Source organism: Lacerta agilis, chromosome 4 (assembly GCF_009819535.1).
Source record: "Lacerta agilis isolate rLacAgi1 chromosome 4, rLacAgi1.pri, whole genome shotgun sequence".
Taxonomy (NCBI): Eukaryota; Metazoa; Chordata; class Lepidosauria; order Squamata; family Lacertidae; genus Lacerta; species Lacerta agilis.
The window spans coordinates 32399489-32422498 of NC_046315.1; the positions used below are offsets into that span (position 1 = coordinate 32399489).

General features: G+C 40.5%; 1 protein-coding gene across 1 annotated transcript in view; it reads right to left on the reverse strand.

The window, feature by feature from the left end:
- Positions 1 to 1242: 1242 nt before the first annotated feature.
- SENP7 (SUMO specific peptidase 7) overlaps positions 1243 to 23010 on the reverse strand; it is a 34571-nt gene continuing 12803 nt past the window's right edge. The window contains exons 6-24 of the mRNA XM_033146655.1: positions 22214 to 22408; positions 18033 to 18136; positions 17005 to 17180; positions 16009 to 16357; positions 15759 to 15931; positions 15056 to 15193; positions 13691 to 13724; positions 11979 to 12155; positions 10785 to 11047; positions 8150 to 8283; positions 7210 to 7326; positions 6914 to 7033; positions 6591 to 6683; positions 5652 to 5869; positions 4572 to 4624; positions 4303 to 4343; positions 4046 to 4114; positions 2664 to 2811; positions 1243 to 1506 (exon numbers count right to left, since the gene is read on the reverse strand). Of these exons, the coding sequence (XP_033002546.1) occupies positions 1369 to 1506; positions 2664 to 2811; positions 4046 to 4114; positions 4303 to 4343; positions 4572 to 4624; positions 5652 to 5869; positions 6591 to 6683; positions 6914 to 7033; positions 7210 to 7326; positions 8150 to 8283; positions 10785 to 11047; positions 11979 to 12155; positions 13691 to 13724; positions 15056 to 15193; positions 15759 to 15931; positions 16009 to 16357; positions 17005 to 17180; positions 18033 to 18136; positions 22214 to 22408 (2740 nt within the window). The 3' untranslated portion in view covers positions 1243 to 1368. The remainder of the gene's footprint in view (positions 1507 to 2663; positions 2812 to 4045; positions 4115 to 4302; positions 4344 to 4571; positions 4625 to 5651; positions 5870 to 6590; positions 6684 to 6913; positions 7034 to 7209; positions 7327 to 8149; positions 8284 to 10784; positions 11048 to 11978; positions 12156 to 13690; positions 13725 to 15055; positions 15194 to 15758; positions 15932 to 16008; positions 16358 to 17004; positions 17181 to 18032; positions 18137 to 22213; positions 22409 to 23010) is intronic.

Below are 23010 nucleotides of genomic sequence, written 5' to 3' on the forward strand. Positions count from 1 at the left end.
CACAGAGACTTTTACTTCAGCTGAACCTCTTGCATGATTAGCTTTTCCTACAAATATAGGTACTTGGGGGAATCACAAGCATTCAGCTTTTCAAAGTATGTTACGTCTCTGAAATAACCAAGTCTTTCGAGTAAAGCAGTGTCTGTTTTAAAACCAGGCGTTTTCACTTCCATAAAATTTGGTTACATTATTCACAATGTATGCATTGCTTACCTGGTTCTAAGTCCCATTGTGTTCGGTGGGACTTAACTTGCAGGTAAGGGTGACAACCAATGGTGCCCACCTGATTGTGCAATGGAAATGCAGTGGGGCTTACGGTTTCTCTTCTCCTTCAGTTCCTGCCACTCACATACCACAAATTCTGCCACTAAGTCCCAGAGTGGGTGGCTGGGGAAGCAGAAGAAGAAGCCCCTTTGCACAAGCAAATGCCTGCTCATGCTACATGGGCTTCACCCTAAGTGAAAATAGGATTTTAGCCAAAGTGATTAACAATCACATTTCTCTCCCCACTCCCCACAAACAAATACAATTACTGAAACACTAAAACAACTCTTGCCAGGGATGTCCTGTCAGATGTAAGCTACAACTGTATCCAGTACAACGAAGACCATACGGCCTTATATTATTATATAGTGAAATACATAGTATTCATAGCATTCGTTTAACTGCTGCACAGCAGAGAACGATTAAAAGCTCCGAATCTGGTTTAAGTGATCAAGTCAGACACAGGAAAAAAAAATGAGCATCTCTTTCTAAATTTCAGGAAATGGTTTTACATTCCACTCTTGAGTTCCAAAAACGTAACAGAGCAAGGTTTTAGGCATGTCAACTTCTAAAAAAGAGCAAGGTATGTCGGAATCCAAAAAACACAGAGACCAGTAGCATTTGTGTCCTATTCAAAGTAACCAGAGTAAACATCTGTTCAACAATACCATTTTTTACATTGGAGATGTCTGCAAGAGCACATACTATGACTTTAAGACATCACATGGGAAGAATCCCTACCTAAAATGGGATGTTAATGTCTCACTTTTGTGTAGTTTCACACAGTTCCAGGTGTATCTGGAAACCAGGAATGAACCCCTTAGGGCTAAAATGTTTCCCCATCTCTGCAGCACATTCCAGTTATGCTGCTCCTATATTCCAAATAAAATTGGTCGATGTCACAAATATTTACTTTAAGTGACATAATTGCTATTATGCAGTTCCATTTTCTCACAATGACCTACAGATCAACTCGGATATAAAATGCACACAATTTTATCTGCAGTTTTTCTTCTCTGTAAGAATGGAAGCACAAATGCTGCCGACCGGATTTCCAGTACGTCTGGGACAAAGTTCTTTTGCAAAATCGGAAGGAAATTCAGGCTAGCTTTTGGTGCCACTCTGCTGCTGCAAGTGAAGCTGCAAGACTAAGTCTCTAATTTCTTCCCGCTTGCTTCTCACCATCTGGCGAGGGAACCACCGCTCCAGGTGTATTGGAAGTTCAAAGTTAACAATAGGATTCTGATGATTAAAAAAGAGAGAGAAAAGGGTAGTGTTACATTAATTTAAAAAGACACAAAGACACAAAATATCCTGCTCTCCTGGCAAAAAATCCCACTGTTCACTTCGTATTAAACAAACTATAATTAAAACAAACATACGTTGTCAATGAGCTGGAGAAAAAAAAATGTGTGTGGAATGAGTTTGTGTATTGTTGCTGTTCCGAGAACTGTTGCACAATGCTGGATAGAACTGCGCTTCCAGTAGCTGCCTGGAACAGGCATGGGCAAATTTGGCCCTCCAGATGTTTTGGGACTACAACTCCCATCATCCCTGACCACTGGTCTGTTAGCTAGGGATGATGGGAGTTGTAGTCCCAAAACATCTGGAGAGCCAAGTTTGCCTATGCCTGGCCTAGAACAAGTGCAAGCCCAGATTGGTAGGTCATGGGGTGGGATGTCCACACCCATCCAACTACTGCTAAACATTATGGATACTTAATGTTCTGTTTATGCTCTACCTCTTAAGATTCTCCAAGCCTTGTCCTCTTATTGTAATATGAAGCTAATAAAAACTTGGGTGCATAGGCCTGTGCTGATTATTTCCTTGATTTCCTTTTGTTGTTGTTTTAGTGTTATGACGCTAAAATATGTTAATTTTTATTACTGTTCTTTTTATTTTTAGGCCTCTTTGGATCCTTTTGGAATCTATATCCATATCCACACCCATACAGATAAGTATTTAAAGTAAGATGAATAAAGCTTTCTCACAGAATGACAGAACTGCAGACCAGGAAGGGGATTCAGAATAATCAATGTCCCCTGTACAGAGACAAGAAATCACAAAACCCCACACCTATTCCTGAAACAGGAATAAACTTATGTTGTTTGCAAATGTAATCAAAGGTTAAATCTGCCTGCAAGCAGAATAAATCGTTACTACCAAGTAGATAGGTCATCCTGCACTAGATACTGAACATAAAGTAAATCCAGAAGCAGTAACAAAAATACCTAAGAATGAAAATACTGTGCAAGCAGGCACTGGAAGCCCCAAGCAGGCACTGGAAGCTATCAAAGCGGCCTTCCCATTCCTCAAGTTGCCTATGGTAGGAAGGATTTGAGAGTTTTATCCAGAAAATTTAAAACAGCATGCCAAAGGAACACTGAAATGCTTTGCACCTGGAAGAAAGTTTCCACATACTGGAGTAAATATACTCCACAGTCGCTATTGTTATTCTGCTTGGGGACTCTCGGACAGAAATCCACCATTGTTGATTTGTCGAACACACGAAATGTGCGTTTTGCTTCGCACTCTGCTTCTAGATACCTAAAATAAAAACAGAGAAAGATACAGTGGGTTGATGCAGATTTAAAACTGCAATCCTAAACATGTCTACACTAAAGTAAGCCCTAAGGGTTCCAACGGGGATTACTTCCAGGTAAGTTGCAGCCTAAGTTAGCTGCATTTATATCCTCTTGTCAACGTGGAAAGCTAAACAGGTTAATTTGAGTCACACTGATTTTAATATTAGGGTAGTATCTTTATTAGGTCTAACTAAATACAATATCAAGGAAACGGGTGGCGCTGTGGGTTAAACCACAGAGGCTAGGGGTTGGCGGTTTGAATCCCTGTGATGGGGTGAACTCCTGTTGCTCGGCCCCTGCTCTTGCCAACCTAGCAGTTCGAAAGCACATCAAAGTGCAAGTAGATAAATAGGTACCGCTCCGGCGGGAAGGTAAACGGTGTTTCTGTGCGCTGCTCTGGTTTGCCAGAAGCGGCTTAGTCATGCTGGCCACATGATCCGGAAGCTGTACACCGGCTCCCTCAGCCAGTAAAGCGAGATGAGCGTCGCAACCCCAGATTCATCCGCAACTGGACCTAATGGTCAGGGGTCCCTTTACCTTTAAATACAGTATCACAAAATAGTATACAAGCTATTGAGTTCTCTAGAACTCTTCTTAGGTTTGATGGCAAACAGAGCTACATAGGGGGCAGAGAGGAAAAAAAACCTGACTGAAGTTGAAGCCATGGAGTCTACATCTGTCTTAAGAGGGATCCTATTTGTTATCAGATTCCATGAGCTTCCCACCCACCTTTCCATCTGGCTTGATGGAACTTGAAAGCTAGCACACTATTTATTATGTGATATTCTGGGGGCTATCCAGGTCTTTGGGTCTACTCAGTGTTGGTTCTGGAGCAGATTGTGTTGGCTGTCCGCTGCTGTTTATGGGCAATGTAATTTTCAGTTGAAATGTTCAACTTGAAATGTTCAAAACATGCAATCTCACGTCTTCATTTACAAAGCAAAATTACATGCAAACATATATCGATTCGGTTGTAGGGATCTATAAGAGTAAGGCTATAAAAAATAGAAATGAACATACTAAAATATTAGAGCAACACTCTATATTGCATACCTTTTAATAGCATATCCTTCCTTCAAAATAAAGAGCACCAGGTTGCTCACAGTATATACAATAAAAACAGACTTAGATCAATATCACTTTAAAGACAATTATCCGTTAAAAAGCAGAATCAAATGAAACACAGCATTACTCACTCTCTCAAGACCTGAACTGTATTCTGCACAGAACTCGCCTTTAGGGAATCTAAGATGAGGATACATGGCCTATACAAAAGAAAAATTATGTTCATTTTCCATTACGCAAAGGATCAATGCTTGTTTTATGAATTTCAGGGGGGATTTCAATGAAATAGTTTCATACCACTAGGAAAAGCTAATGACTATTAATAGTATGTGTAGAAAAAGTGAATATGACCCCATGTTGCAGTATTATTACAAATGTAAATGCCTACCTTTTGCAAATTTTCTTAATTTTAGAAGCGCTTGAGGAGCTCTGAAAAACACATTCACAAACTATCATCAGAAGAAGCAAGACCAAATAAGCAAATATGACCCTTACCCAATATATTAGCAGTTAAACAAAAGCACTTCTTGTTCAGTTTAATTAATGTATATCCTGCCTTTCCAAACCACAGTTAACTGTAAGCTTCCTGCCAAGAAAGGAGGGGGCTGCAGGTGTGAGCAAAGATATGATCATCCAAACATGACCAAAATCACTTACTTTGAGAGCTTTGTGATCCAATCCTGGGGACACAGTTGCCTGCTGAACATTATCTAATATGACAAAAACAACAGAATATCGTTTTTAAAAAGCAATGACATTGGAGGAGGGGGGCTCATACTGAAAATGTGTGGCATGCATGAAAACGAGTGGCATGAATGAAAACTATTTTTTATGTATTACAAGAATGCTAGATGAAAAAAGCAACCATGATAAAAGCAACAACCACACACACACATGAGCCACCCATAAAAACAATTTAACACATATATCAGAATGCAATCCAACACTTGAGATGCATTACCTGAGAAACTATATGCAGAATATGGCAATAAAACGACAATTAAAAAATAATACAGCATCTAACGCAGTGCGTTACAATTGCTACAACAGGTGGAAAACCATTAAGTGGTCTTCCAAAACCCTCAGCAATTTTCAAGCGGTTCACAAGGGAAATTTGGGAACCGCTGCTCTAGAGAGTTTATGGCAGAGAAAAGGGTTAAACTTTCTGATTCGGAGCTCTGTCTGTTAGCCAGTATCTACAACAACTCTAAAAATTTGCTTATAGGTACTGAAAATTATGGTATAGCTTTCCTTGCCTATTTTGATCTGAATTCTACTGTTGGGAATCTTGACAACATCCTTAAAAGCCCTGGTCATAAAACTGAAGCAAATCTTCTGCAGCAAGGTACTTCTCAGTGACAGAATAATATGTAAAAGAATATTATTTCATCTTTCCCAGGTGGTTACCAACACTTCCACTGCATTAACTCAAGCGCTCGGCTAAAATGAAACATTTTTTTTCAGAGCTACTTCTATTACTGCAGCATTGGTGAGCAAATGCTGAGACTGTACGCCTTGTGTTGCCCATTCAGAGATAATTTTATCAGTGAGCGATTCATAGAACACTGGTCTAAGAATCAGTCAATAAACTGATTCTTGCATGGGTAAGTAGACTACAAATTGTTCTCTGGAGCCAACTGGCTTACCTGCAAATTCATTCGTCCAAGAGGTTTGTATATAATTATATTTCTAAACCATATTTCATCATCTAGCTGGCATATGTTCTTAAAACATTACCTTTGGGCTGTAGGTTTCTATTTAAGTCTTGCTGCTCTTTATCAGTCCTGGTATCATTGAAGACCAAAACTGTTTCTGTTCTAACAGTGTCATGTTTAAATTCTGGCTGACGTGGAGATTGCTGGGAGCATGACTGCAGTGACCCTTGATCTGGACAATCCTCATACACAACTTCTTCCAGCCAAGGGAAGCAAATAACTGCAATGTACCAATGAGACCTGGAAAGGAAGAGAAAGTCAGTATCTGATACTTTAAAAGAAGAGAGAGAGAGAGAGAGAAATTGGGACTATGAATGCCTTTTCCCACTGTGATATCCATTAAGATCTGATAACAACTATGCTCAATATAATCAAAAGAGTGCTTCCCGCTTTCTGCATCGTGCCTAAATAAAAATTAAATTACAATAGAGGATGCCTGCAGACATTTAACAATTTCAGGCTTTATAATCACTTTTAGAAACACCTACCCAAGCTCTAGATATCAACTGCACATACACCAAGGACGTAGACCATTTCTATTTTAAATCTGTAAGCAACATCATAATTCCCCCTAATAGCAAACTTGGGGAACTGAGTGCTTATCAGTTTGGAAACTAAACAGATACAGGCTTCTATATAAAGTCGTACCTCGGGTTACATCCGCTTCAGGTTACGTATTTTCGGGTTACGTACTCCGGTAACCCGGAAGTGTTTTTCAGCACACGCGCAATTCGCGCATAAGCGTTCTGCGCAGTTTGCGCATGTGCAAAGCGTGATTTTCGGGGTGCGTATTTTTCGGGTTACGAACGGCAACCTGGAACCAATTAAGTACGTAACCTGAGGTACGACTGTACACAGGCAACTCTTTGAGTGTGCAGCGTATAAATAGAAGCTAAATGTTCTGCAACTGAAGTTACAAATTGAGAAAAGACTTAGATTTCAATTAATGCAGCAAACTTACTCTTCATTCACAGGCACAAAAATGTAGTCTTTACTAAAAATGTTTACATGTCGAGTCCATCTTTTTACTCTTCCGTGTCTTCTTTGTGCTATTCTGTGTGGATAACAAACTAGTTAATTCTGTCTGTCAGAACCAGAGGAAGCATTATCTTCAGTCCCTCCAAATCCAGTGAAGGAGGATATAAATTGTTCATATTGGTCCTTAATATGCAAGATAGGCAAATCCATTATAATTAGCTGGCCCACCCCAGGTATTAGGAAACTCCCTTTTTCCAGAAAGATGTGACTGCAAGGCAGACCAGAAAACACTGAAAAATAACTTACGAAAGATTTGGGTTTTCTTCAGTGCTTGCCTCTGTCCTTGTCAGGCACTTATAGAAGAAGCTGCTAAATATATGGGACCTCTCAGCAAGTTCTTTGGGGGCTTTTTCCAACAACAGATACCTACCAAAAAAAAGCAAAAGATACGAAAATATTATGCATGTGGAAATTTATCTTGTATTCATTCACGTACAAAGGCAGGGGTGAAAATGAGTCTCCCCACGGGCATTAGCACCACGTAACCAGATTGGAACAAACTATATACAGTACTATACTTACTTTGACTCTACTATACTTACTTAAGGTAAAAGTCAATGATCACATCATTGAGGAATTCTCCATACTCTAAACACTCCAAATCTTCTCTTGTGACGCCCAGTCCCCCTTTGGCCGGTGGGGGAGGGTAAACGATCAAGCTAGAAAGCAAAAGAGACATTAAATACCTTCTGATAATTCAATAAACAGCAAATCTAGTTCTTATTAAGTTATAACAAATGAAAGGAGAGTAGAACAGGCTGTTTTATCATTTATCTATATAGGTGGACAAGAGATAAATGGCTCTGTTCACAAGTAACACTAAGCTAAGCCATAACATAGCATGTGCCAGGCCATAGAACAAATCTTGGCAATACCTCATGCTTTGTCTGGGGATAAAACCATGAACAAAGGTTTGGAGGACCTGTTCAGCCAAACCACAGCCTAGCTCACAGCAGCACCACGGCAACAGGCCACAGGAGCAAAGCAGCCACAATCTCCTCTCTGGGAGCCCATGTATTCATGCTAAGCCAACTGCTGACTCAGCATTCCATGCTAACCAAAAATCAAACAAACTGCATTAAGACCATCATTTATCTCCTGCTTTGTTTTTTTTCTAACAACGCTTTCCTGGTTTGGAGCTAGAATGACGAATGAAGAAACACATTTTTCATCAACAACTTTATATTTCTGCAATGTACAGCACTTCATTTCAGTCTTTCAAGGTAATTCTTGACTACTAATGAAGCCAGTGGTTCATTAGTACTTTTTGTGGTTTCTATTTTTGTTGTTTTTGTTTGTTTGTTTTTTATCTTTTGTGGTTGTTGTTATTCCTTTGTATTTGTACCTACGAAAGGTTTTTAAATTTGTTGTGAAATTGTTAAATCTAAATAAAGTTCATAAAAAAAAAATTGAAGCCAGTGGGTGTTTTCCTATATAATTTCCTTCTGGACATGTCAGTATCATGTAACCAACCATACATACTTCCGAACAGGTCCAGTCGCTTGCAACTCTTTCCACTCATTCTTCTGCACGGAAGTGATAGAAAAGGAATATTGACCATTATTTCGCTTCTGCAGAAGCATGTAACTGGGCTTGTTGAGGCTTGGTTTTGATTCCTGCCAGAGAGAAAGGCAAAATCATCTTTCTTTGTCTTTGTTAAAGGCTCCAGTAAGGATAAGAAAGCTGCAACTATGTCAGCTGAAACTTGAAAGTTGGCTTCAAGAAATCACATACGGCGATTTAAAATACACTTTCCCACCCCCACCCCCCACTAAATCTGTTATTTGGCATGTAAGATATAGGAAATTGTCAATTCAGAATAGAAATCTCCTTAGAAAACTGTTTCTCCTGCGTATAGGGACAACTTCTACACCTTCTCCTTTAGCACCTTGAAATGTTACCCTATTCCTATTGAAGTATATTCAACATAGAATTATTACAAGAGCAATACCAGACAGTTAGAATATGTTCCATTAAATACATATTCAAGGGACAGGATCTAAACTAATGGCTGCTTTCTAAGTGCCCACTAGTTACATAAAAGCTGATTCCAGTCAAACAAATTTTTTTACACAAAGACTGAGAAACCCCATAAGGATATAGTTTCTTGCCTTTACATGGCACTTCCTCTTGGGAATGTTTTATAAAGGTTGATGCCTTGACCAGCCACCCAATGGAGATGGTTATCATCATCAATTTACAGAAAATGAAACAGAGGTGCACAAGGATGAACTGCCGAGTGTTTGGGCCCCAAACAGCTTGCATAGAAGCTGTGGGTACTTCGTACCGCAGAAAACCTGGCGTCTAGAGACATGCCTGGGTACAAAGAGTCCATGTTAGAGATAAAAGCATAGATGAGAGTTCCTAGTGCCCAGCATCACATTCAAATGGAACCAATGTCCAGATATCTTATTGACTGGAACATGCCACCCTTAAACAAATGATATAATCCATAAAAATACTTTTATTGCATACATTTTTCTCAGTAATATCTTGGGACCAGTTAATTATGTGAGTACAACACACCAAGTTACACTAACTTCCCCCGCTCCTGGTCAATGTGAAGCAGAAGCTGCTCTGCAACAGGGAGAAAGGGCGGATGATACAGGTATTGGTCTCTAGGAGCTGAAGTCGAGGGAGCTAGCTATGGATGTTTATCTCACTTCGATTATGGTGAACTCCACATAGGGGAACCCTCGAATTGCCAACAAGCAAGAATGAATGAATGAAGGCTCTCTCTTCAAATCAGCTCTAGACCCAGGAACTAATGCTATAATTCTGAAAAATATTAATGCCCCAAGGCCAGTGAGACCCTCACATTTTGCACAATATAGAAGCGAATGGTAAACCAGAGCGGGGAAGTGGCCACTGCCCATTTAGGGAGTTGCTGGAGATGAGAAGAACACATAAACGCAAAGCCTGGCAACCCGGAAGTGCAGAAGTGGCATAGAAGATACCCTTAGTAGCTGGAAGATAAAACAGTGGCTGGTGGCAAAGGAGGTGCTGGTGGCGTCCTGGGCAGGCAAGGGAGGGAGAGACCATCCAGGAAGGACTAACAGAGCAAGGGAGTGAACGAAAGAAACTGTCCAAGCAAGTGTCTGAGTTGGGGACAGGAAAAGAAGCCTGGCACTATAGGAGAGAAGGAAGTGAGTTGGCGTGTGAATGCTTGAGAGAATAAGGCTGGGGAAGTGACAGAGCAAATAGGGGGGGGGGGGGCGGGAAGAGAGAAAAGACGGGAGATTAAATGAAGCACCTGCAGCATAAAGGAATGGCTAATGAGAAAGTTTGGTAGATTCTGCCTAGAAGGCAATCTGTAGAGAGGTAACAGAGTCAGGTCTGTTGTTTTGCCTCACTGGTGGCAAGTCAAGGGAACAGCAACAAAACAGTGCAGTTACGGAAGAACGTACAAGGTATGCTGGATGGCAACAACCCTGACTCTGAACTGATTGTGTACAGAATGTGTCTGATCATAGCAAGAGCTCTGAAGATGTGTGGTTGCCTAGGTAAAGAAGGCAGGGGAGAGTTAAAGGCCTTATAGGAAGAGTAAAGGCTTCATAATATGTAATAATATATGACAATTCTATATGGTCTAGTGGAGATTCCTGCAGGCCTGTGCAGAGGGTGGGGGGCAGCAGTCAGGTACACTCTGAGGGATCAGCCAGCTTGGGGGGGGGGGTCAACCAGGGACCGGCTGCTTTTTTGTTTGGGTTTATAACTTTAATCTAACAAGGCTCCTTCCCAGGGCCTCAGATGAGCTCTGTATGGCCCTAGATTAGTGCACTGCAATGTTGGACCACATCCTGAGGGTCCCTTCCAACTCTACAATTCTGTCATTTGGGGTGGGGGGCATGCATGAGGCTACAGTGGGGAGGAGAGCATGATGAAGCCTTCTCAAGCGTCTCTGGATTCCACTCTCAGTCTTTCAAGTTGCCACAAGATTCTGTTGTTTCTACTGCAGAAGACTAACACAGCTACACCTCTGTAAAGTGTTAAAACTAATGGTAAAGGTTCTGAGCTTTAAATGCACAGTGTTCCCTCCAGGAAACTGTTGTTTTCCTTACCAGCTCTGGTTAAGTGTACTTACTCCAAATAATTCATTTGAGAATAACTAATTTACCGGAGGGGGTGGCTCCACCAGAACTGAAGTGTTGTCCTTCTGTAAGTGCTGCTGGGATGATTCATAGCACTGATCAAGGAAGGCGTTTTCTTCACGTGGGATTTCTTTAAGAAACAGAACAGCGTCCTCCCACTGTAAGAAGTCACAGAGGTCTGGAGAGGCATTCTTCTTGCTCACTTCCACAATTATATTTTTCAGTATGACCTGATCATCTTCTGTGAGCAGCTGAGGCAGCTCAATAAAAACAAACTCGGCATTCTTCGCTGTAAGAAACGAAAAGGCAGTGTGTTAGCAGTGACTTACAGGAAAGCACTATGGAGCTGCTATTATTCACTTATCTATGCAATCCAGTCAGTAGCTTAGGCTGAAGGCAGAGCAGAAATAATACAAAACAAGTCTATGAGACAAAAACTAATTAATTTAAAAGTGTGCCCACTTTCCCTCTTCACAAAAATGGGTCAATCAAAGCAGCTTACAAACAAGTGCAAACAACAATAATCCATATTGCGATTTCTCTTTAAACGGTTATCTTCCGCTGAAACAGTAGATTTAAAATATTTTCTTTCTTTGCTTATTCATTTGTTTAATACTGCTCTCAGTGTGGGGAACAACAACAAAAATTAAGAACAGAACAAAAAGTAGAAAACTGAAAATATACAAGTAGCAGAAGCAAACAGGACATAAAAGCATTGCAGGTGAAAAAGAAGAGCAACCAAGTGACATTTAAGAAGTTCTGAGAGCATAAAAAGACATCAGCCTGATGTATGAGGGTGACTGCTAGGAGGCCATCCACAAATTGGCACTACAGGTGACTCCCCACTTATTTGGGGGTTACGTTCCGGTGCTCCGCAAGTGTTAAGTGAAAAGCACCCCCAAAGCACCATTTAAATGCCCTCTTTGTGGCTCTCCAATCCAGGTCAAAAATACTGTACCAAAAATATCCACAACTGGATTAGAAGCTCTGGGATCGGTTGGAGACTGTGCAGAAAAGCGATGGCAGTGGCTGCTGCGCCACCATGCACACCAGCTGTTAGACGGGGAGCCTGAGCAGCACGAACAAAGCCCCACTGCGTCTCCAAGTCCCTTCTCCGCTCTCACCAACGTCCTCTTCGGGCTCACGAGCCACAAGGATTCTCTAGCTCTCTCCCTCCATTTTTGGGTATGAATCAAATTATTTAATTATTTTCCAACTACCTTGCTTATTTAATATAAGCGTTCCAATTTGTTTTTCAATCTGCTCCACATAATCTGATGTCAGCCAAAGGAAAATGGTATTGCAGCTCCTTGAAGTTGAAGGATCTTTTTTCATCCACAGCCCAAACATTCTTAAGTGCATGGAATCCACTGACAGTTCAATCTTCTTATGAGCCACTGCAGGGAACAGAATTTGAAATACACAAGATGATATACAGTGGTACCTCTGGTTGCAAACAGGATCTGTTCTGGAGCCCCGTTCACAACATGAACATAGCGCAACCTGAAATGCCGCGTCTGTGCATGGTGCGATTTGACGCTTCTGAGCATGTGCGCGTGCCGAAACCTGGAAGTAACCCGTTCCGGTACTTCTGGGTTTGGTGCGTTCGTAACCCATGCCGAACGCAACCCGCAGCGAACGCAACCCGAGGTATGACTGTACAGGATTGACTTGCACCAGCAACCACAGCTTTACATTACCATTTTTCAAGGAAATAATCACTAAGCAAGATGCAAAACCATGATTCTCAAGAAAATGAAATCATTTCTGAAAAATGTGAACAGCCATTCATTCAAAACTTGTCACGCTTCTGGTATATCAGATATCCTAAGCTTGACTCATTATCTCTAGCAGTCAATACTTCTTTCCAAAACAGTCTATTATGTGAAACTGAAGGGAGACTGACTTATACCAGGTCAATTTATTTGTCCATTTAATTCAGTACTGTCTATTCTGACTGGAAGCAGTTTAAGGGTCTTTAAGGCAGAGTTCTTAACAGTTGTTTGCTATCTGATCCTTTTAAAACTGGAGATGTCAAAGACTGAACCTGGGATACTCTACTACACTTTTTACTGGAATTGTGAACCGTATTCAAAATTGCCATCCTGCCCCAATACATGTAAATATTAGAAACTTCTGAAATAGTTGAGGGGGTATTAGGCTTTATTATTATTTTTAGCAATAGGCAATGCCCTGGCTCCTGCCCAAGACTAAACCACTGGTGTGTTTACTTGTAAGTAATAAAGTGAAATTTATTACAGCAGTCTAACAGTACAAATTCAGTGGTCGGCAAAGAGCAGGATCTAGTCCAGGTGTTTCTGCAAGGCAAAGGAACAGCAACAATAGAGGCCAACAGGAAGGGCCAAAGTTCAGGAGTCCAAGACTTTCACTAAGTTCCAAGACTGCATGGGAGCTGTGAAGTCATTCCAACAAGTTCCTTTGCTGGCCTGCCTAGCTGTTAAGCTTAACTACTTGCAAGAATCCCTATGTCTGTAGGAATTCCGGACCTGAAGTCAGGAACTTCTTCCAGGGGGACAAGACTCCAATCTTCTCTTGAAGCACTATCTCTCCACAAGAGAGATCGCTGGGTGAGCCTCCTCCTCTGAACTCTCTCACTCTGTCCCAGCATATTGTGCTTCTGAACCCTGTTCATCGTCCACAGGCTGGCAAGGGGCAGCCCCTGGGTCTCCCACCATGTCAGTTTGGGGTTAATTGGTGGCTGGAGAGGGGGGCACTTATCAAGAAGGCTGTGCTGCACAGTCTCATTCCCCTTTCCTCATATTCCGAGCTCTTGTCCTCACTCCTGGTCTAAATAAGAGGGAACTGTGACATGCAACACTGTAAAAACATAGCATACTTCAATCTTCTAAAACATAACTGTTATTTATATAAATGGCTGACCAAACTGCAATAAAATATCATAGAGCCTTACCTTCAAATGGGATCTGAATGTAGCTGACGGTAAACTTAAAAGAAAACAGAGAGAGACAAAAAGTATTCTCAACAGTACTGTTTGGAAACACATTCTGCTAATATATTAGAAATTAAATCAGAGGAAAGTAAAAAAGTGAGTGTTTTGACCAAACTTTATGTTGCAAAATTTGAATCTAAAATTAACACTTGCCTGGCAATCTTAAGTGCACTCACCTCACAGTATGCTCTACTCAAAATGTGAACATTTAATAAACTTATTTTTAAGAAAGTACCTATATACTTGAGTATAAGCCTAGTTTTTCAGCACATTTTTTGTGCTGAAAAAGCTGCCCTCGGCTTATACTCGAGTGAGGCGGGCGGTGGGGGCAGCGAGAAATAAGCCCTTTCTCTCCACTCGTGCCGCCGCCCGCTCACCCCAGTCAACCATTCCTTAAGAAGCATACAAGAACGGCGGTTCTTTACTGTCCCCAGGCAGCTTGTTCCATTCCTGAACTGCTCACATAAATGCAAACTTTAGACCCCAGAAGGCAGAAAGCCTATCAGTTAAGGAAGTATTAAAACCCCACAGGTGCTTAAACAGGACAGGATCCCAGCCTTCTCTGTATAACACAAGGGAACATTGCGCTGTGGGTTAAACCACAGAGCCCTATGGCTTGCCGATCAGAAGAATGGCGGTTCGAATCCCCGTGATGGGGTGAGCTCCACAGCAGCAAAGGAGGAAGAGGAAGGAGCAGCCCAAAGGGCTGCTTTTGGGCTGCTCGTTCCTCCTTCTCCTCCACAGCGGCAAAGGTGAACCGGCTTATACTCGAGTCAATAAGTTTTCCCAGGTTTTTGTAGGAAAATTAGGTGCCTCGGCTTATATTCGGGTCGGCTTATACTCGGGTATATACGGTAGCTTATTTTTAAGGTAAACAGCCGCATCCCCACTTCGTGCCACAAACCCTTTTTTAAACTGAGGGACTTTCAAAATAAGATTGCATAACATACAGTGAAGCAAGCTACTGTGTAACACATAGGCTGCAGTTTTGCATTTTTTTTTTTTTTTGCATGTCTACATCTCACTACATCTCAGCAGGACATATATACTTGCAATTGCAGACTGGATGCTGGCCAGAGACAAAGCTCATGAGCCAAAGAGCTGCTTAGGGACACATTAGGGGCTACTATTGGAAGCTCAGTGGAATCTTTTCACTTTTTTCCTTTAGACAGCAGACTCCAGTGTTATATTCAAAAAAATATTCTGATGCCTTCTTGCCCCAGTTTCTGGCTCAGAATGAGAGGAGGGCTGTTGTTCAAGAAAGGCAAGTTCAAGAGCTTTTTGGAAAAGCTCACGGCCACCATGGATCAGCAGCATTATACTTACTCTGGCACAACCTGTTGCTTTTCCTTTATATTTTCCAATATAAATCATATCAAAATTTATATCTAAGGCAAGACCCATCTGATCACCGAAGGTGCTACGATCTGCAGAGGAGCACGGTTGAATTGGTTCAGCTGAAACCTATAAAATAAACAACACACACATGTTGATCTGAAGAAGTGTGCATGCACACAAAAGCTCATACCAAGAACAAACTTAGTTGGTTTCTAAGGTGCTACTGGAAAGAATTTTTTATGTTTTGGCTGTCTCCTCTCCCCACTCCTCCAAATTTCAAACTTCTAAGAATGTATTTTTTTTTAATAAAGAGTTTTAAAAGTAGACATTCCATATCCCCAGTTTTACATGTGTCATGCACAGATGATAACAATCAGTTTCTACTGCTTGAAGCAAATGTTAAGGTACCATACTGAATGTACCAGGCTGATAATGTACTGAATCCCCGGTAATCATTTTTTGCCACACGGTGGTGCCATTTATGCAGCTATTACCAAAGGAATAGAATTCACTGTGAAGCTGTAATTCTAAGAAGAGAAGTTCGAGAAGTTCCACTGAAAATTTGGTTAGAAGTGGTGTGCACTATCCTTTTGATATCTACAGGGTTGACCAGATCATACAGGAGTGATACATGATATGGCTTCTAGCATGATAAAGAGAGGAAAAGCTCCTATAGAGCTGGTTGTTTTACCTGTTCTGTTTCACTTTCAGCTGCAACCTGTGACAGCTGCCCTTCTGACAATGGTAACACAGCTTCTTGTTCCATTTGCTTCTCCTCAGGTTTGAGGCTTTCCCCATTCTGCAGGTCTCTCTCTGGATCTTCTGTCTCTGCATGTCCCTCTTCTTCATCACTAGAAAGCACAACTAAAGCAAATTGAAAGTGGTGTAAGGCTCTAACTCCAAGTGACTGGAAACAAGGGAAGGGAGTTATAGTTACATACTTGGTTCAGCTGAATCAGCCGACTTTTTATTCCTTTCAGGTCTATTCAAAGGCTCTTTGGGAGGTAGAGTTGTATTCGCTGTCTTCTTCTGAGCAGAGCTGAGGAGTGGGGAAACCTGCTCATCCTTGCTGGTGACAGAAGGCTGCTTTCTCTTGGGAAAAGAGTAGGACCATTTTCCCCCTGGACAGTGAGCAGCAGTGTTCTCATTAGTGCTGGCAAATGCTTCACTACAGTCCGTTTCCAATGGTTGGGGAATATTTTCCTGCTGAGGACTGTGCGTATGACTCTGGCAATTCTCACCTGAGCTCCTGCAGCCAGGTAACTGAACTGGTTCTGTTCTCTGTTCTTTCTGCAAAATTAAAATGAAATGAAAAATTCAGGATGACTCTGGGCAGTAAAAGTTAAGTTTCTTCACACATGGAAAATTACAAATAAGCTTTCAATTAAACCCACTGCTGCATGAACTCAAAGGAACAGTGGGAAGAACCTGATTAAGGTTAGGAGTGGGGAAAGTTGCAGGGAAGCTCCTGAGCCTCAGATTGCCTCAAATGAGACCACGAAGCCAGTCACTGCTACGGGACTCCCAGCTGTTCTCCTCCTCATAAAATCAAGTATCTCCTTCCTGCAAAAGCTGCCACTCTCATGGAGTAAACCTGGACTGCTATGGGAGGAACATGAGCTCCACCAGAGGTGGGAAGCTCAGAAACCTCTAGATCTCAACATGGCCTTGAATCTAGAGGCCTCAGGAAAATCTAGATTTTTCTAAACCTTTTCAGTCCCATTTTTGAGTGCAAAGCTTTTCACATATGACTCGAAAACAGATTGCCTTGCTTATGTATCTGAGCCTTTTTATTTTCTGAGTTTGGTACAAACACTATAGGGATTTATATCTTACTATATACTGACGTATGTATGCATTAAATGTAAAATGACTTATAAGCCACCGGCACAATTTCTCAATCTTTAATGCTACCAAAGCATGCAAAAGTTACTTACACTTGGTAGTGTTGATTTTGGTGAGGAATATATGTTCCGTTGATTTGAGAAAACATCACTCCTTTTTCTGCTCTCAGTGTTTTGAAAGCTTGCTTCCCTCCAACCTGGATAGAGATTCTTGGAATCTTTTCTTGTTTTCTCTGGCCGATCTCTTTCTTTATTCTTTATGTTGCAGTCTTTATTTAAAATAAAGGAATTAGCAAATGAATATAGGCATACTCTTAGCCATGCATGCTTGTTTTACTGCTTTAAACATAGGTCTTTAAGCAGAAACCCCTACATTAAAGGGGATATTAACAGGGCAACCCTATGAATGTTACTCAGAGATAAGACTTACTGTGTTTGCTAAGCCTTGATAAGACTGGAGTCCAAACTTTTTTGCAACCTCACATGTTCCAAGTTGAATTCTGACTCTGGAAACTATTCCTCCCTCTCTTCATCTATATGTTCTATATGTTCCAAAATCATGGTAAGAAATATTTAAAAATTGCCTTGTTCCTCTAAAAAAGCCACTTTTATCCCTTATTAAAGAATCTAAGAATCTGAAATAATTGGCATCTTCTGTATTCAGTTATTCAACATATTGGAATTACCACTCAATCATATATACAGGAAAAAGATATCCATGCTGTATCATTCATTAACTGAATTTATGAAGGGTTCGTTAACTGTGCTAAACATTAGGGCAACCTTGAATTTCCAAGACCCTAACCCTAAACTTGTTACACAGAAAAAAGTTCCATCATGTTTAATGGAATTAGCATGCTTACAAAATGTGCATTAAGTCACAAAATACATTTCATGCCCTGTAATCTGTCGAATTTATTTCAAGGATGAAAAGATCAAAGAGCTTGGATTTCTATTTTGTGGAGATAAGAAAACTTTCATAAACTGTATTGCATAAAGTTACAGAGATGGAGAACCATGTCTTAGTTTGGACGAAGGAGAACCCTATCTCAGCAAACCCCATTAGTTCAAATGCCATATCCAAATATTAAAATATATTACATAATTTCTAAAATACTAACCTTCTAGAATCACGTCACATCTTTTTAAAGGCAAAAAAGTGTTATGAGTTTCTGCATCTTTATATGGTTTCTGGTCATTCGGCCTTCGTTGAGATGTCCCATGCCTGTGGAAAAAAATACACCAAAACATGAATCACCGATATGTTTCCAAGAACAATGAGTACTGTTTAGGTATATTTCACGATGGTACAACTGCTTACCTGGTTTATAACCTTCACAATGGTCACTAAAAATAAAACCAATTAACGCTCCTTCAAACAAATCTCAACAAGACTCATAGTCCATCTGTGGCAAATAATCTTAGTCTAAGTCCTTTTGTCACGTCAGAGTTGTGACAACAATTTGGATCATTTGGTTACAAGTTAGGCTCACTCTGTCCCTCCTTCCTTCTGTACTATAAGAAGGGAGGAAATGGAAGGTAGGGGAAAAGATAAATTTTCCATTTCCCCTGATATATGTAATCAGAAATATGTTTACATACACACGGGCTGCAATCCTACCTTCCACAATGCACTTAATAGGATGTAAGCCCCACTGCACACAATGGAACTTACTTCTGGGTAAAACCATGTACAAGATTGTGGTGTTATTAAACAAGCTAACCAGACTTATGTATCAAGTAATGGGTGTTACATGCAGACATATTAAAAAAAATACAAATATAATAAATTGCTGTTGAATTAGCATATCAATCAGAAAGAAGCCAGCAGGGAATCTAACTATCTTTTCACTGCTTTGGCAAATTAAAGGAATATAAATTATATATTTCTGTGATTATATTTCCATTAGCAGTGACAACTAGTTGGAAATATCCAATCCTGCTTTTCTGATGGCACAGCAGACTTCCGCTTGCAGAATGGAACTTTCCCCTTTTCTCCCCTACAGCCCCTTGCGAACAGTCACAATCTGCTCCGGAGGGACCCCTCAGAGCAGATTCTTAGAGTGAGCAGGGAGAGGAGAAGACATCCTGTTGTGTGAGTGGAAGACCCGCATGCGCAGCGTTAGAGACACAGCTCACAGATAAAGAAATACAGAAATCAACAGACATTGTTCAAGAATAACAGTTTTACTATTAATATACTATATATTCCTATGATGCATTTTCCTGTGATATAAATATACCTTAAAGTACTTTGAAACTTCCCTTTGACTGAGAAAGTAATGCACTTATTTATCAATACTCAGGAAAAGACTTCCAGTGTAGTGTGAAATTATTATTTTTCCTTGTACCCATAAATGTCTGTTTGGCCAGTTAGAACAAAACTCCTCAACTTTCCTAACCATCCTTTTACAGATGGTATTTTCTGTAACCTCCGTTCTTTAGCATACAGTGTTCTGCTGCTCAAGGTGGCGTTCACAGTTCTCCCCCCATGCCCCTCTTTAATGCCCACAAGGTAGGTAGGTTAGCCTGAGAGGCAGTGACTGGCCCAAAGTCATCCATTGAGCTTTGTGGCCACCTGGGATTTTAAACCCAGGTCTCCCAGGTCCTGGCCCAGCACTCTAACCACCACACCACATTGGCTCTCATAGTCTTAAGTCCAAACCTTGTGCCAAGGAAATGAACTCATTGACAAACAACACCACTTCGAAATGTGGCCAAAAAATATTTGTTGGATCTGACTTGCTGGGATATTGTCAGTGAAATAAAAGAAATAGGAAATAATCTGTTATGTGGATTCAACTCAAAACACAATGTATTTTGAAAGCTAAACCAAGTGCAAGTATCAAAGACTGACATTTTCCCTCTATCATCTCTGGTATCAGTCTTCACACATTTTGTAAGAGTGTAAAATGCAAAAACTACTGCTAAAGTAATTTTTAAAGTTGGTTACTTGTTACTTGTACTTACTCCCTATAAAGCTTAATCTGTTGGTTTTCAATACCCGGAAGTCCCCCATTTCTAGCAATCACATGCAAATATTTCAAGCCCAAGTGCTATACACAGGCATACTTCATTTTTTCTCCTTATGAGGATGCAGGTGCAGCTGCAGGCAACCAAGCCCCCAATGCCCCTTTTCTGGCCACTGAAGTGGAGCTGGCTTAATAGACCACAGTATAGTGCAAACATAACTTCTATATGCACTGGGAAACAGTATAAATGGTGTGACACCATTTATTGTGACATGCACTTTATTGCAGTGGTCAGGAACTGAACCCGGAATATCTCTGAGGTACGCCTGTATTCTGAAGATGCAATAACAAATACTGTCTGTTACCTCTATTATTGTTTGTCCCCCTTCTGTTTTCTAGTAAAAGAAATGAAGAAATGCCAGACAACCCATACTGAGTTTGAGTGTTTCTGCTTCAAAGTAAACCATATTTTTCCTCCATCTTAAAATAACTGCTGGCCAGTTTGCATAGCACCGGCTTGTCACATACTATACGTCATAAACTTATGGATTTCCAGTAGCCATACCCCACCCTTCCATAGTCAAGATGGCTTACGAAAACCAAGCATACATTTAGTGGAACATTATTGAAATAAGCAAAGCAAAGCAGAATCGGAAGCAGCAGTAGTTACAAATTAATCTAGCACCCCACAAAAAGTCTGCTGAAATAAGTGAGTCTTTGCCACCTGGGATGGAAGTTCCCTAGGAAAGTTGTCCTAAATTCTCAAGACCACTGCAGAGCAGACGGTCTGATGTACAAACTCATCACACATCTGACAACAGGGGAACCTGAAGAAAGGCCTCTTAAAGTGGCCCATATAAGCCACCATCTTCTTTGGGAGGAGGGGAAGAGAGGATTCTTGAGAAAACTGTTTACAACTTTCAAGGGCAAAGCTAGCACCTTGAATTAAGGTTGAAAACAGGTAGCCAGCATAGATAAAACAAGATTGTGGTAATGTGCTCCAATCTACCAGTTCCAGTCAGCATCCTAGCAGTCACATTTTGTACCAAATTCAGTGCCACTTCAAAGGCATACCACATAAAGTGAGGAGGCATGTAATAGTAATAAATATTTAATACGGTCAAAGACCAGCAAGGAGGAGGCATGTAATGGGATTGCAGTGACCCCATCATGTACCTCCTTCTGCTGCCCGGCTAATAAGCACAAGGAATAGCTAGAGAGCCCCTCTCTGTTAGAAACTCAACTGATGGTCTAGTTGCCATTTCTTTTTTTACAATGGAGCTTATTAATGTTATTATTATTCATTTCATTTTATGCCACTTTACATTTTAAAGAAAAAAATGTCAAAGTGGTTTACAACACATTAAAATCTCAAGTAAAACAATCCAGAATAAAACAGCGACAAGACATCACAGATTAGCCGGCAGGCCGGCACACAGCAATGTATTTTGTTGCTGGGGTGCGTGCTGCAGCAAAAAACGCTGCTGCGTGCCAGCCAGGTGGTGGAGATGGCAGTCGCAAAACCTGGCAACAAGACATCTTCACTTGGTCACAATTGGACTTGCACCAATCACAAAAGATGCCTGGTGCCCGGAGGATTTTGAACACTATCTCTATGGCTAAACAGCTGGGCAGCAGAGGTGGGGGGAATCAGTTGGGAAGAGGGGGTCTGAGGGCTGCCCAGAAGTTGACCAATGTTGGAAGTGGGCTGCCCAGATGCACAACTTCTGCATTGGCTTAACACAAAGGGATGAAATGTGTTCCAGGTCTTTAGTATGACAGCTCAAGCATATAGCTACCATTTTATATTAAGTGCAATGATGGAAAGAGTTGAATTCCAAATACACTATAGCTTCCATCATGCTTTAAAAAGAACCTAAAAGCTTCAAGTGTTATATTTTAGGTAGTATGTAGGGATATCATGCTGGCTTCCGATTTATTTCCATGTTGGCACACTAAAAATTCTGAAAAAAATGCTTTCCTCCGTAAAAGTCTTTTTGGAGGAATAGAGGTGAAAGGCATCATTCTACAGGTAGTGTTACCTCCATGGCAAACATTGCAAATCATGGCTATGAATGAAAACAAAACATAAGCTTGCACAAAAACAAAAGGTCAAAGTTATTCAAAATCCTACTGATTTCAATTAGTGAATTAAGCATGTGCGTAGCTCTCCAGTTGAAATCAATGGCATTTAAAAGTAATTAACTTTGACCAGATTGTGACCAATGGCGATTACGGACATTCCTGTATGTATTGTTTTCAAACAAATCAGTTTTAGTGATAAATTAAGGACAAAAAAAAAATCATCAATAAATTGCTGAATGACATACCTTTTAGGTAAAATACGGCTTTCTTGAGAGCTTATTTTTTGAAATGACTCTAGGCTGGCAATGGTTGAGGAGGTCTGTTCATCTGATTGCAACTTGTTAGCATCAGATAGATTAGGATGAGTTAAAAGGTGCCTTTGAATGTATTTTCTTCCTGTTTTCGTCCTCAGAACATCTGTCAAGGTAACTTTGGGTTGCCTGCCATACATATAATAATTAGCATTCTGAAACCCATCAAATGAATGTTTGGTTGAATTGTTGTATTGAAACTGTTTAAGTAATCCTGAGTTATATTAAATATAACTAATCAAGAGGTTTACAATAAAAGTGAATAAAAACACGTGATGGCAAATAAGTGAAGGGCCTCAAAGGACAGATTCAGAAAAGATCTAGCAGAAGAAGTGTTACCGATAATTTTAAGCTCCTGTTGGCATCTTGGCATTGTTTTATTAAATGTCATGCAAAAAATGTAAATCCGCTCTCAACAGAAGAAAAAAATGTTCAACTATAGCAGATCTTACTACTTAAATAGCTATAAGCTGACAAACTACATATACAAAAATGAATGACAAAACCCTGATTAACTGTGGTCTTTTGCCATCTGTTTCAGAAGCCATTGGCTGATATTCTTGGATATGCTAATCATATCTGCTGACACTGAAGAGAAGGAGCATCAAAAATGGACCTACGTAGAGATGGTTATCTGTTCAAAAGTACAAGACTATTGAAAAATTATTTTTCAACCAACTTTGTATGCATAAGTAATGGTGCAAACTATGAACATGCTACTGAATAGGGCA